We start from the raw sequence: 15,239 nt of genomic DNA, 5'->3' as shown, positions 1-15,239 counted from the left end.
GTGTCCAGGTACCATAAGTATTTAGGAAAGCTAATAAAATATTATCATTATCCTTCGGGAAATTAAATACAACGTTAGGAAGATTATGAAACCACATTGGAGTACTGTGTATAGTACTGCTTACCTTATTTAAGGAAGGATTTAATTGTGTTGGAGGCAGTTTAGCAATGATTTACCATTTAGGAGGCAACAACATGATCAAGGACTTTGGAGAGGAAAGGGAGGTTAGAGATGGAAATGGTAGTTTGCATTGATTGTGGGTCAAGGGTTTAGTGTTTTGAGAAGATGGGCAATAACAACAGATTTAAAAAAGGACAACACTTGAAGAGGTAATTGCAATAGCATTTTCCCCTTCATCCTTCTCAAACTGTCTGCAGCCTTTGACACTGTTGATTAGACTATTAGTCAGTCTTCCAGCCATTTTTACAGTCATCCAACAAGGTGCGGCTGGTCTCACCTGATTTCACCTCCTTTTCCTCTCCAAAAATGTTTGACCATGTTGTCGCCATCCATCTCCATCTTTCCTGGAATTCTGTGGTTGAATCCCTCCAATAAAGTTTCCACTTGTGTTGGAGTACCAAAAAAGTTCACAACTGAAATAGCTCAAAACTGTCACAGCAATCCATGTGTTATAAAGTTGAAGATGTGTACTGTACCTTTAAGAGAGAGTGAATGCTGTTGTGAACTGAGATTACAAGCATCTGTGTATATGACTAGATGGCAGTCCGACATTGTACTGCAAAATTGAAAATATGTAACAATTGGCTGTGAAATGGATACCTGAGTTTTGGTTGCTGTTTTGACAACAATTCAAATTTAATCAATCAGATTAAATTATGCCCCAGGATACTAAAACCCAATTGTGTTGAATTTATTGTTTTGCCAACACTGAACCAATGAGACAATCAGATGTTGAAGGGGCATAAAATGCAGACATTTTGAAAATTGGCCATAAAGCAACTGCTGTCAAGACAGAAATGCATGGAGAGCTAACATCTTGTTCTCCAGGGAATTAGGAAACACTCAATCAAAGGTATCTTTTTATATGAAACATACTGGCAATAAAAACAAAGATGACCCAGAAAGATCCTCAGCCAGAAGAAGAAACATACAAAAGAAGACAGTGGCTGTGTGGTTTTGAAATTAAGTTGGTATAATTTTAACAAGTGTCTTATTGGAACAGTATATTGTTATAGAGTTGGATGCAGATAGTCAGCAGTTAAGAGAAGGGGAGTTTAGAGTTGTGAATAGTTGTTTAATGTTCACATCTAGAGTTTAAAAAAATTGTTATTTTCTTTAAATAATGGAATTTGGGAGTTCTATGTCACTCCTATTTTAACAGATTACGAGGCGAGGCGAGCTTTTCTGGGTGTTTGGCTCAATTAACAGAGGGATTCACCTCTGTGTCATAACACGTGCGATTGTTATGATGGTATACTTTCCCCTCATCCTCCTTGAACTGTCTGTAGTCTTTGACACTGTTGATCACACTATCTTCCTCCAACACTTTTTCTACTGTCATTCACCTGAGTGGAGCTACTGTTAGCTGGTTCCATTCTTATCATTCTAATTGTAATCACAGACACATCTTTGTTGGCTCCTCTTCCTACATCTGCCCTGGTACCAATGGTGTCTCCCTCCTATTTGTCATCTACTTTAACAACAATTACAGCAGTCTAATGACACTGACACCGCGGCTGTAGTGGCAGGACCTTCATCTTGTAGATTGGTCTCTTTAGTCATCAGCAAACATGTACGATGTGAAGTTACCCATTCCCAACAGATCCAATTTACTGCATGTCCACCATCAGTGTAGGTCAGCTGACAACGGTTCCTCAGGGACATAATCTGCAAATGTGGAATTAGTTTTGATGTGTGCACTCTTGATGTCCACCTCTGCCTCACCATCACTTTTCTTGATGCCTTCACTTCTTTTGTTAAATTATCTGACATGCAATATTGAGTAAGCACAAATTTCCTCCAATTAAATATTGAGAAAACTGAAGCCTTCTGCTCAGTCATTACTCCAAATTCTGTATCCACCAACTTCATCCCTGTCCTTGGCAACAGTCTGGAATTAAGCCAATCTGTTTCAGCCTTGCTGCCATATTTGACAGCGAGTTTCTGGCTACATATTTGCGTCATCACTAAAACTACCTTATTTTCACCTCTCTAATGTCACGCAACTTTGCCCTGATTCAGTATCTGCTGCTGAACCGTCCATTCATCTCTTGATTTGACTATTCCAATCCTGTTCCTGATGAAAGGCCTTTGCCCGAAATGTTGATTTTACTGCTCCTCGGATGCTGCCTAAACTGCTATGCTTGACAATTTATACTGTCTTCTGGTCAAGCAACTTATGATTTTCAAATTCTTATCCTTGTTTTCAGTTCCCACCATGGTCTTTTCTTCCATGTCCCTATAATCTGTTCCAGCCTCTGAAGCATTGGAAACACTTGCACTTTTCTAACTCTGCACTTTTATGCATTCCTGACTATAATTACTCAATAATTAGTTACCATATCTTCAGTTGGCTAGGCCCCAAGCTCTGGAATTCCCTCTGTACAACCCTCCACCCCTTTATCTCACTTTCATTCTTAAAGACATTCCTTAAACATCTCTCTTTTACCAAGCCTTTAGTCTTTGGTCCTCTGATCTCCTTATGTGGTTCAGCGTCATATTTTGTTTGATAAAACTCTTGTGAAGCACCTTGAGATGTTTTATTGTTTTAAAGGTGCTACATAAGTTTTGTTTCTATAAAATATGGTGCACACTTATTGTGATATTTGATTCACTACTTTTATGTATATTTATTATGTAACAGCTCTGTTGAGATTTCTGTATTATACTTCATTAAGTCAGATAAGTCAAAAGGTCTTTTTGATTGTACGCAGCTTCCCATAATGAATTGATGTTTCATTCATTGATGTAGGAGCAAATTACTGCAGATGCTGGAAACTGTACTGAAAGGAACAAATGCTGGAGATCACAGCGGGTAGACGGCATTCATGGAGAGAGAGCAAGCTAACATTTCGAGTGTAGATGATTTGAAATGGCAGCTTGCTGTCTCTCCATGGATGCTGTCTGATTCACTGAACTCCACCATTTGTTGTTTCCAGTTGCTACAATGTTTTCCTTCAGTTTCTCTATCTACAAAGTGTTCTTATAAATATTTGAAAAAAAGCTAGATCACAAATTTCAAAAAGCTTTATTTTTTTCAGTTAGACTTTATTTTGAAAGTTGTCCTTCCTGCCTTAAAGCACTTCTTAAAATGTACCTCTTTGACCAAATGTTTAATCATCTAGCCTGATATTTCCTTGTGCAGAATGGTATTAATTTCTTCATTGTTATTTCCATCAAAAGTTACAATATAAATACAGGTGGTATTATCGTTAGCACAGTAGACAGTAATAAGGCAGGGCTATTTTGAGTAGCAGAAGTCTATGGCTAGTGAGCACTCTAGTTTCTCTGGCCCCAAGTTGTGGGAAATTTTTCTGAGACTAATGAGGAAAGAGAGGAGAATCTGAACGGTACTAGAACATTTTGGACAAAAGGGAACTTGATGATTTGGAGAGCGAGAGAAACTGGAGATGTAATTGTTCTTCTGTCTGCTATATCATTATGTTTCTGGAAAGCAAGTATGGAGTAAAAAGTACAACTTGTATAGGTTAATTATAGAGATAATCTGTTCAGGTACTGACTGTTTTCCATACAAAAATATGCAAATAGAAATTATTTAGTGTTATTGACAGGTATATATTGATTTATTGCTAACATATCCCTCTGAAATATTCGTAGTCTGATGTGTTGTCTTCTGACAGTAGAGGCCTGGCTACATGAGGCTTAGCTACCCTAAAACTGTTGGGCTTTTGATAGTTTTCTAGTTTGGCATTTAAGTAATTTCTTGGTAGTACAGACATTAACATTGCTAAAATGAGGCATTCCTGATGAAGAACTTAGGCCCAAAACATTGGTTCTCCAGCTCCTCGGATGCTGTCTGACGTGTTGTGCTTTTTCAGCACCACACGCTCGATTCTGATCTCCAGCATCTACAGTCCTCACGTTCTCCTAAAGTGAGGCACAATTGGTTATCATATTGCCTGACTGCAGTCAGTTAAATTGATTTAACTGTCCACATAGTCACTGAAACCCCTACTTGTGTGGTAGCAGAATGTCTTTTTGGCTTCATGGCAGCAACCTGTTACTGGAGAATACCACTCGTGTTTACTACAAAGTGGCAGCACAAGACAGCATGTTTTGTCAATTGTTCTAATTTTGAGATGCCTTCTCCTTCCAGGGCAATCTGAAAGAAGCTGGACATGCTTCAGGGTCAAAAGTGTTGGCCTTGGGATCTGTCTTTGAATTTGTGGGATATTTTTGTATTTATGTAAATATATTAAATATTGTAGAATTTCCTTATTTATAATGGATGACTAGATCTGTTACTAAGTAAACTTTTTGGATGTTTTTCTGTATTAAAGGCAGTATAAAAATGAAAGGAACTGTTAGAGGCATGTTACATTTAATTTCGATATAGAAGGCACAGTTCACGAGGGAGTGTTGCATTTCATTGATGACTTAGGGAGCCTTTGTTATTGAACTGACATATCTGATCCTGGGAGTCATCATGAAGTGAGTAAATTGGTTGTTCTTTTGAAGGCCTGTATACTTGTTTATGAACATGGACTAAGGAATTCACATAGTTGGTCAGATTCAGTATTTATGACTCTTCAGCAATCCATGTTTAAATGCAACTAGATCTAGACAACATCCAGCTTGGGTGAAAAGTGGCAAGTGACATTCAGACCACATAAATGCTGGGCAATGACCATCCCCAATAAGTGATGATCTAATCACCAACCCTTGACATTCAATGGCATTACCATCACTGGAGCTTCCGCTGTCAACGTCCTGGGGGTTATCATTAACCAGAAACTGAACTCAACTTGCATATAAATACAATGGATATAAGTGCAGGTCAGAGGCTCGGAATACTGCAGCGAGTATTTCACCTCTTGACTTTCCAAAGCATGTCCATCATCTACAAGGACAGGTCAGAACATTGATGAATACCACTTGCCTGACTGAGTGCAGATGCAACAATACTGAAAAAAACTTGACACCATCCAGGACAAAGCAGTCGGCCTGACTGACACCATATCCACAAGCACCACTCCCTTCACCACTGACACTCAGAAACAGCAGTGTATACTATCTGCAAGATGCACTGCAGAAATTCACCAAGGATCTTTAGACGGTTTTTCCAAACCTACTTCCATCTTGAAGGACTAGGGCAGCAGGTACATCGGAACATCACCACTTGCAAGTTCTGCTCCAAGCCACACTATATCCTGACTTGGAAATATATTGCCGTACCTTCACTGTCATCCTGTCAAAATCCTGGAATTCTCCCCCAATAGCAATTCCCTACAATACAGCACATGGAGTGCAGCAGTTCAAGGAGATAGCTCATCACCACCTTCTCAAGGACAACTAGGAATGGGCAATAACTGCTAGCTGGCCAGTCATGCCCATGTCTGAGTAATGTTTTTTTAAAAATCTGCATAAAACAATAAACTGTTATCAATAAGGGCTATTTTGATTGTCATTGGTTTGTTGAACTGATAATGTATTACCATTTACAAGCAAACCCTTCCCTTAAATGCCCTGAAACTTTTCAACATTAAACAATTCTTCCCATCAAATTTGCTTTTGCTTTGGTTTACTTATAAAACTACAGACAATTGGAGATTAAATTGGGAGAGCTAATTTAGGCATGGTGACTCAGTGGTTAGCACTGCAGCCTCACAACACCACGGACCTGGGTTCCATTCCAACCTCAGGTGATTGTCTGTGTGGAGTTTGCACATTCTCCCCGAGGTTTGTGTGGGTTTCCTCCAGATACTCCGGTTTCCTCCCACAATCCAAAGATGTGTGCAGGTTTGGTGAATTGGCCATGTTAAATTCCCCATAGTGTCCAGGGATGTGTCAGTTAGGAGTAAGTATAGAGTAAAAGGGTAGGGGAATAGGTTTTGGTGGGATATTCTTCAGCAGGTTAGTGTGGACCTGTTGGGCCGAAGAGCCTGTTTCCACACTGTAGGGATTCTGTAGTGATTCTAAAAGCTCTCCATAGCTACGAAGCTGCACAGGTGCAAAAGCATTTTCACAAGCTTCACAGAACTCATTCAATTTTCCACAAAAAGGACAAAATCATAATAATTACCAAAGGGCAGTTATCAGCAGTTATTCATTTTGAAACATTGGCCTTTACCTTCGGTTTGTGATTAAAGACCTGTCTACAGTCGTCTTGGTGATGATGTGTAATAAGCTTTACAGTTCCATTTTTAAACACTCTTCCCAGAGTAGCACTGTGCCATATTTGGTTTTAAAAAAAAACCCTCTCTAATTATCTGATTTTTCAGTAATTACCAAACAACTTATCCACAGTAATACTTTAAACTTGGTTTATGTCATTGTCATTCAGAGGCTACCAGATTCAGGCTTCCTTGTTAACTTTGTGGAATCCTTCACAAAGCTCAAAACAAAGGTTATACATTGATCTGGTGCTGCCCTGCAATTTATTTATCAACAGTAGCCACTTAATGGTATTAATATGCCCTTGTACGCATTTCAAAGCTACTTGGTAAGGCAGAACAAGTTTATAAGGCTCTTGCAGCTGAATGGTACTTGTCCTACCTCTGATTTAGAAGGGTTATGTTCAAATCCCACCTGCTCCAAAAGGTTGCCATTATCATGTCTGTTCAGGTTGATTAGGTTTTTCACCTGACTCTTATCAAATTTTATGGATGCACCTAGGGAAGGTGACGGTGTAGTGGTATTATTGCTGAAATTTGACCCAGAGACCCAGGTAGTGTTCTAGCGACCAGGGTTCAAATCCCACAATGACATGATGGGATTTGAATTCAATAAAAGTCTGGAATTAAGAATCTAATGATGACTGTGAAACCATTATTGGCGGAAAACCAATCTGGTTCACTAATGTCCTTAAGGGAAGGAAACTGTCAACCTTACCTTGGCTGGCCTACATATGACTCCGGACTCTCAGCAATGTGGTTGACTCTTAACTTCCTAATTGCACTCTGGGTAATTAGGAATGGGCAATAAATGCTGACCCAGCCAGTGATGCCCTCGTTCCATGAATGAGTAAAAAAAACATAGAAATCATCCCAACCAGATGCATCACAGCTTGATATGACAACTGTTGTGCCCAAGATGGCAAGAAATTACAAACAGTTGTGCATGCAGGTCCAGTCTATCATGAAAATAACTTTCCTTCCATTGACTCCATCTATGCTTCCTGCTGCCTCGAGACAGCAGCCAACATAATCAAAGACCCCTCCCACCCTGGTTATTCTCTTCCACCCTCTTCCGTTGGGCAGGAGATACAAAGGTTTGAAAACACTTAGTAACAGATTTAAGAACAGCTTCTTTCTCACTGTTGTCAGACTTATGAATGGACCTCTAATATGAGAGTTGATCTTTTTCTGTAGTTGTAACACTATATTCTGCATTCTGTTTGATTACCCTGGTGTACTTAGGTAAAGTTTGATAAGTCTGGTTAGCACACAAAACAATACTTTTCACTATATCTTTGTACATGTGACAATAATAAATCAAATCAAAAAAAGTATAGCCTTTTTACTGGTTAAAAGGCTAACAGCCTACTTGAGGTTATCCACTCTTTACTGATTCTTTTTAATCACCAGGTATTTTCATGGCTTGAGCTTTTTCCATCACTTCTGAACACATCATTACTTGCACCTAACATCACTTGAATTTATCCAACATCTATTGCAGCAATGATGTGCACAGAACACAAATTTCAATCTATATATCTAAAGATATGACTACTAAGCTCTAAGAATAAAAGAAACTCAATACAAAGCAATAACAAAAGTCCACACTGATGCTGACTGAAGAAACTCCAGTCCATAACTCATTTTCATAATTTTGTTCGTGGCCTGAGTTTGCATTGGTATATAATTATTACTTCTGTTTTCATAGTTTTGGCATCTTCTGGTATTGATTATGATGTCAAGATCTGGACACCCTTAGAAGGAATACCAACTTTTGACAGAAAACTTGCAGAAGAGGTATGCAATCAGTTTGGGTAAGGTTTGATTACATAAAAGTTTTAAGATATATACTATTTTAGAATGGGTATAGCTGTTTCTAAGAACAGGCTGTCAAGTAAATTAGGCCATTATCATACGTTCACAGCTATGAAACATTCCTGTCTTTATGGGCACAGAAGTTAGCTATCAGTTTCTGCTCAGTGATTCTGTGTTGTGTATCTTGAAGATCAACTCTGGGTACACTTACCTGAATGTCCTTGACCGCTGAAGTGTTCCCCAACTGGGAGTGAACATTCCTGTCTGGCGTCAACTGTGATCTTGGGTTCATGTCGTGCTACATGTTACCCCCACCACACTTCTGTATCTGTAAAATCTTCCTTACTATCCTGTTTTTACACCGTCACATTGATAAATTCTTCTTTAAGTATTCCAAAACTGTACAAACTAATTATTACTTTGGTTAGATCCTCAGCATGCAGCTCTTAAACCTAATATATTCTTCCAGCCATTTAGTTTATCTCCACCTTATTTTTAATTTTTTAAAATTATCTCTCTGCCTCATTTAATTACATTTTAGGTCATCCCCTTGATTGTTATTCAGCTGTTGATATTTTACTCATACCGTCTAACATTCTAGATCACTTGCAGAGACTACTTATTCGACACACCACTCAAAATAGTTGTATGATCTTTTGATCTCTCTGCCCTTGATCTCTCAGCCTATAAATCCTGTGTCTTTGTGCGCTTCTCTCTCACTACACCTGATAAGGGGCTGTGCTCCAAACGCTTGTGATTTCAAATAAACCCATTGGACTACAACCTGGTATCATGTGACTTCTGACTTTGTACTTTTAGAATGACCAGTCTCCATTCAGTGGCAGACATTGGTCAGCACAGGTACATGCTAGTCGAGAGTCTAGTGCTGGAAAAGTACAGCAGGTCAGGCAACATCCGATAAGCAGGAGAATCGACATTTCGGGCATAACGATTCCTGATGAAGGGCTTATGCCCGAAATGTCAATTCTCATGCTCATCGGATGGCCTGACCTGCTGTGCTTTTTCAGCACTACACTCTCGACTCTGATCCCCAGCATATGCAGTCCTCACTTTCTCACAGGCCCGAAACATCGATTCTCCTGTTCCCTGGATGCTGCCTGACCTGCTGCGCTTTTCCAGCAACACATTTTCAGCTCTGATCTCCAGCATATGCAGACCTCACTTTCTCCTTCTCACAGGTACATGCTAGCCAAGACCATCTGCACTGACCAGGTTTCGCCACTAGATGGAACCTACCACTTCAGAATGTGAGGCAGGGCAGCGAGCAGCTGAAGAACACATCTAGTGCTAAGGGGTTTAAAAAAAGAACATGGCATGTCATCCCCAAAGTTAGCAGTTAAAACTTTGAAAAAGCCTGACATTTCAAGTGAATATCATAGGATTCCTATTAACTAAAGGGTTAAAATGCTATGCATTTCAATTATTCTTCAAAAAAAATGGTGAACTGTTGCACAACAATAGAGCACAGCAAAAGAAAAATTAATATAATTTGCTGTATCTCACTTCTATCTTCTAGTTGCCTGGAGATGTGGGGGCACAGGGTACAATCTCTGCAGCGGAATGAGGAGGGCTGAAGTTCTATGGGAGCTAGCCCTTGGTCCTTATTATAATGTAACAAATGTGACTTGAAAACCTAATTATGAAGAGTTGGGTAATGTCAAGCTATTGTTGCTAGCATCAAATTCAAAAGATTGGGAATAAAATTGAGTCATTGGTGTAGAAGGCTGGAACTCTGGAATAGACTTTTAAGAGTGATGGTGATCAAAAGGTGTTTTAAATGCAGGGTCAGGAAGAGTTCTACTCAACTATGGTACTTTAATGCAAGCAATTATTAAGAAGGTTGTTCCCAAATGTAAAGTTGCTGGTTGCTGCAGGATATGTCAGTCTTGGTGAGAGTTAGACTTCTGCATATGCAGGTCAGAGGCCTAACACATGCTTTAAGCATAGGCAAGGAACCCTTCATGTTGATCCCAACCAAAACTGTCAGGCAGTTCACTTCCAAATATAGGCATACTTCCTCCTCATCATGTGGAGCCTTGTCAGACTTCTTTTAAGAGAAATGGGTGCTGTGTTGAACAAGTTCTAAGCCATTTGTGTGATAGAGGCTTTATAAAAAGCATACATTCACCTGTTTTCCCTTCATTAAGAAAGCTGCAGCTCCATGCAGGTCTAATTGAGTTGATATCAGTCTGTTTTGTTATGGGCTGAAGTGTAGCATTTGACCTTTTGTTTTTACTTGGAAGATTGCTTGATGTTGTCAGTCCATAAAGTTACATTACATTCCCTTCTTTTTTCTGTTCTGGCATGCATTCAAAGTGTGGTGTTTAAATTAGCCATTGCTGCCACAAGTTGCCATGTCAAAATTGATAAATCTCCCAAAATGTCACTCTAGCAAGGGTTTTCATTCCCTTCAACTTTGCTATCAACAAAACTTCACTTGCTGTGATTCCAGCAGGTTTTGCCAATTTCTCCTGACTTACTTTAAGAAGAAAAATGGGGCTTTCTTTATTAGTTTTGCTATCATTGCCACAGTTAATCTTTACAGATGATTTTGTCATTTAATTTGAATGAAGCTGTAATGTTTAAAATCATAAACTTGAAAGAAAAACTCCACTTGTAGTGTAAGAGAATTTGTGATTGCAAGCTATTTTGTATTGATGGAAGTTTGTTATGTGCTAGTTTATACAAAAATGACCAGCTCAATGATTATAGGATCTTACAACAAAATGGCAATAACATTGATTTTTCCTTTGCATATCAGGTGATAAGCCGCAATGAGTTGATGTTGGAGGAGACTAGGAACACCATCACGGTTCCAGCATCATTCATGCTAAGAATGCTGGCTTCACTCAATCACATTAGAACAGGTAGGACAGAGTTCTATATTTCACAGCCTGTTAATAATGTACTTTTTAAATGAGTTTTGCTCCAAAACTTAGTTAAGAAATGCTGCCTTAGCCTAAAAACTGGAGCTTATATAAATTAAACCAACTTAGTAGTAGGTTGATTTTGGTGTCAATAGCCTCTGCGAGCATTATCTGATTCATTGTGTCAGAAGGCATTATATAGTTGCATGCCACAATAGTGATGCAGTCGCCGTTCATCCATCATGTGCCCTTGGAACTTCATAACACCATTCTAATGGAATCCTTGACATGAAATATGCTTTAAATGAAGTCATAATATTGTAGATGTTCCATGAATTGAGGGCATTAAGAAAGATTTTAACTGGGGACCCGAATCTGAATTCCAGGCTCAGTCAATGTTTGCACATGATTATATTGTAAATGGTGAATTGAACTAATTTGACTGGCTTTACCTGGAAAGTTCAGCGTGCCTTTACCATAATGCTTAAATATCTCTCCAGCTAGGTAACCAAAACCCTTTGTTGGTGCTTTAGAGTAATTGTGGGGTTAATTTGTCTTACCTTAGCATCTAAAGATACAAAAATGTTACAAGTTTTTGAAGAAGAGAAAATTTAAAAGCCATGGTTAAAGAAAATGATTCAAAGTTATTAAAGATGGAAGTTGAGAGATTAAGTCACAACGTTCTTTGAAGTAAATAAAATAGTGCTCTAAATATGTTTCTCTATTTGGCTTCCTTAATTTGTACTTAACTACATGAAGTTAATTAAGTTAAAGATCACACAACACCAGGTATAGTCGAACAGGTTTATTTGGAAGCACTAGCTTTCAGAGTGCTGCTCCTTCATTAGCTGGCTGTGGAGTATAAGATCGTAAGACATAAAATTTATGGCAAAAGCAGAAGTTAATTAAGCCTGGGAACATGATTTGAATTTTCTTTATTTTTCATTAACACATGTACTGGTCACACACATTGCATTACTACACTTGTAACTGTTAATTTCCAGGAGAGTAACACTCCAGATTCTCACCATCTATATGGATGCACTTTGCTAGCCACTCACAATTTAATGTTCAAAATTTTATCTGACTTAGGCTTGTTGTATGACCGAAAATTGCATAAGGGTCAAGTTATCATTTGTTATGTGGATGTTCTGACTAGTTGTTCATTGACTCCAGGCTTATGATAGGATGTTGCAGAGGTTAATTATTCAGTTGTAATCACCATCCTTAATGGTCAGAAACAGCCAGGTCCATCACGTTAGTCAACTGATTATCATTTTTCAGGGATTGCCTCAACATTAATCTGCTGCTTTGGTGTGATTCCTCTACCAATCAAATTTCACTGACAATTCCTTTACTGAAGCAAAGAGCAGTTTTCTGATGGCTCTTCCTGACTGCCTGTGTCATTGTGCCACTCAGTGGTCAGAGTACTACTTCATGCTATCGATACTGGTACAAGTTTGATGATGAGTTAGTGAAGTTTCTTATCTTTTGGTTTTGTATCTGAGGAGTTGTAAAGTAGATGTTCTACTATAACAAATAAAGTACTATATTGACTTTCCACTGAATGTTTACATCCAAAAAATTCAAGTTTGTAGTTTGAAGTGCCTAAGTTGCATGGTTTGATATATTTTCTTTCAATATCTGAAAATTTAGACAGCATAAATGGCTTCATAATATTTTCCATCGAGTGGAACATAAATGCTGCCGTGGACCGGTTGGGCTGCATGGACTGTTTCTATGCTGTATGTCCTATGTAATTGTGCAGATAAAGTCACATTACAGTAAGTGGAAAATGGGGCCTTGAAGCAGTCTTTTGGGCGATCAGCTCATTTGCTCATATCATTCACATATTTTTCACTTTTTTCATTAGAATTCACATCTTCAGGGTCCCAGGACAGAGCTATATTATCTTGAAACTGGGGCTTTGAATATTTTGGTTGTACTGTGAGGGGAATAAAGCTGCTCTGGTACATTTGCTAACAATTAAAAATGTAATTGAGATATTGCTTAGCCTTGTCATTGAATGGTACATAGATTTGGGGCGTGGAAAGGAAGTAGTTATGGGCATTTTCAACCTAGTACACCACTCAGAATGTTCCTATGTGCTAACCTGACATTTACTTCTATAAGAAGTCACGTTGTGGTATGCTCTAAAGTAGTTTCATTAATTTACTTGTTTGTTTTAACCTGGCCTCCCTTTTAATTAGAGGTACCCAAAATTAAAAGTTTTACTTCCTTGTATTCATTTTCTGACAATTTGCAGAAGAGCTAACTTATTGAAGTAGCTTCAAATATGAAAGTCTGTTCAAGATGGTGGTTCCACAAGCAACAAAATGATCAAAATGGAAGTGCTCTTACACAGCATTTTTTTGAAACTAAATAGATCCATGCCAGTTCTGTAAACATTGCTTTTTGAAGTACATTGAATGAGTATAAGAAAATATAAATCTTCAATTCTGATGGAGGTTTAAAACATTGTATTGTTAATCTATCATACCATCTGTTGCACAGATCGATTGGAAGGCGACCGATCCGAAGGCTCTGGTCAAGAGAATGAGGATGATGAATAATTATTTGTCTGGCTTCAAGAACAAAAAGCATCAAGAAATTTGTATAACACAAAATCCAGTATATTTTCCCTACAAAGCCTTAGTGTTATTTTAGTTCCTTTTTTTTCTGGAAAAAATACTTTAATATAAAAATTTCTTGGTGCAAAATGTGTGCATGAATTGGTATGAGGAAGGTGGGAAAGAATAAGCAAGTTCCTTTTAATTATTATGTTTCATGGATGAGATGCTTGGAGGTTTCAAGTGCAATATATTCTCTAGTGTGCAAACATATGTGCTTGGATCAGTGATATGAGCATAGAGATTTACCAAACACTAGAAAAGGAGGGTCAAGATGAAACCTTTCTGAAATCTGCTGTTATGCATGTACACTGAGGGGAAAAATTAATTAAAACTTTTGGTTGTTTGAAAATAAATCTCTTTTTATTAAATATGTAAGTTAGCTCGCTGAGCTTGAAGGTCTGTTTTCAGACGTTTCATCACCATACTAGGTAACATCATCAGTGAGAGCTATTTTTGAGAAGAACAGAGAATATCTGTTTTATTATTAAGCAAAGATTGATAAAACCACTGTAATATATAGCTTTCAAAGCTTAGTTAATTTTATTAAATCACGAAAACTTTAACTTTTTGGACTTCCAAAAATGGTCTAAAAATTTTAAACTACATCTCAAAAGTTCATTATTGCAGAAAAGTTGCCAATTATTGACAGAGTTTAATAATTTTAAAGCATAAACTCCTCCTCCTATGACTATCATCCCCTAACCTCACATCCCAGGACTTGTCATGACATGAATTGCTTTCAGCACAGCCAATCCATGTTCATAGCCCCCATTCTCAGCTATCTAGCTTCTCTCCTTCCCTGGCTTACTATCAACAATCCCTTTAACATTACATAATTTCTCTCACTTGGCTCTATTTCCAGCTAATTGCTCACCCCTCCCCTCACTGCACCCTTCAGCATAAATATCACCTTTTCCTAACTCATATCAGAGTTCTGAAAAAGGGTCATCGTTTTGAAACATTAACTCGGTTTCTCTTTCCACAGATATTGCCAGACCTGCTGGGTTTCTCCAACAATTTCTGTTTGATTTGCTACATCTTATCAAATTTGATGCAAATGCAAAGAGTAGAGACAAGGTAAAACAAAAAGGTATTAATAAGAAAAATTATAAACGAACCATAATAGGAAGAGAGGGAGAGCAAAAAGCTATGAGTAAGTCAACAGATAAGACTAGATGTGGAAAACAAAATAAGTGCTATCTGATTGTACAAAGCAGTCAAAACAGAATGAACTGTGTACTTTTGCACATCTGATAACCATTATTTGACATGGCTGCAGAATAACATGAATAGAAATCCAAATCTTGAAGGGTAGTGGTGGTTTAGGGAGGATAGGAATTGGAGGGATGGCATTGTTAGTTCATGATGGTATCAGCACAATAGAAAGGCAAGTTCTGGGAACCAGGATGTGGGAACAGTTTCAGTCATGCTGAGAAATGATAAAGCAAGAGGTCACTTGTGGGAGTAGTACACAATACCCTTAACAATAACTACACAATAAGATAGTGTGTAAATGAATAAATAATGAGAACTTGTCAGAAAAGCACAGCATTGATGGGAATGTTCATTTTAAAATAGACTGGAAA

At 38.1% G+C, this 15,239-nt stretch overlaps 1 protein-coding gene across 4 annotated transcripts in view; it reads left to right on the top strand.

Moving 5' to 3' along the window:
• Positions 1 to 14,002, top strand: part of dcaf6 (ddb1 and cul4 associated factor 6) — a 229,305-nt gene extending 215,303 nt beyond the window's left edge. For all 4 annotated transcript variants that reach the window (XM_043700880.1, XM_043700878.1, XM_043700883.1 and 1 more), the window contains 3 exons: positions 8,026 to 8,114; positions 10,915 to 11,020; positions 13,535 to 14,002. In XM_043700880.1, coding sequence (XP_043556815.1) covers positions 8,026 to 8,114; positions 10,915 to 11,020; positions 13,535 to 13,593 — 254 coding nt within the window. In that variant the 3' untranslated portion in view covers positions 13,594 to 14,002. The remainder of the gene's footprint in view (positions 1 to 8,025; positions 8,115 to 10,914; positions 11,021 to 13,534) is intronic.
• Positions 14,003 to 15,239: the final 1,237 nt, after the last annotated feature.

Source organism: Chiloscyllium plagiosum, chromosome 12 (assembly GCF_004010195.1).
Source record: "Chiloscyllium plagiosum isolate BGI_BamShark_2017 chromosome 12, ASM401019v2, whole genome shotgun sequence".
Taxonomy (NCBI): domain Eukaryota; kingdom Metazoa; phylum Chordata; class Chondrichthyes; order Orectolobiformes; family Hemiscylliidae; genus Chiloscyllium; species Chiloscyllium plagiosum.
Note: the sequence above shows the minus strand (reverse complement) of the source record. Positions and strands in the feature narration are given on the sequence as shown.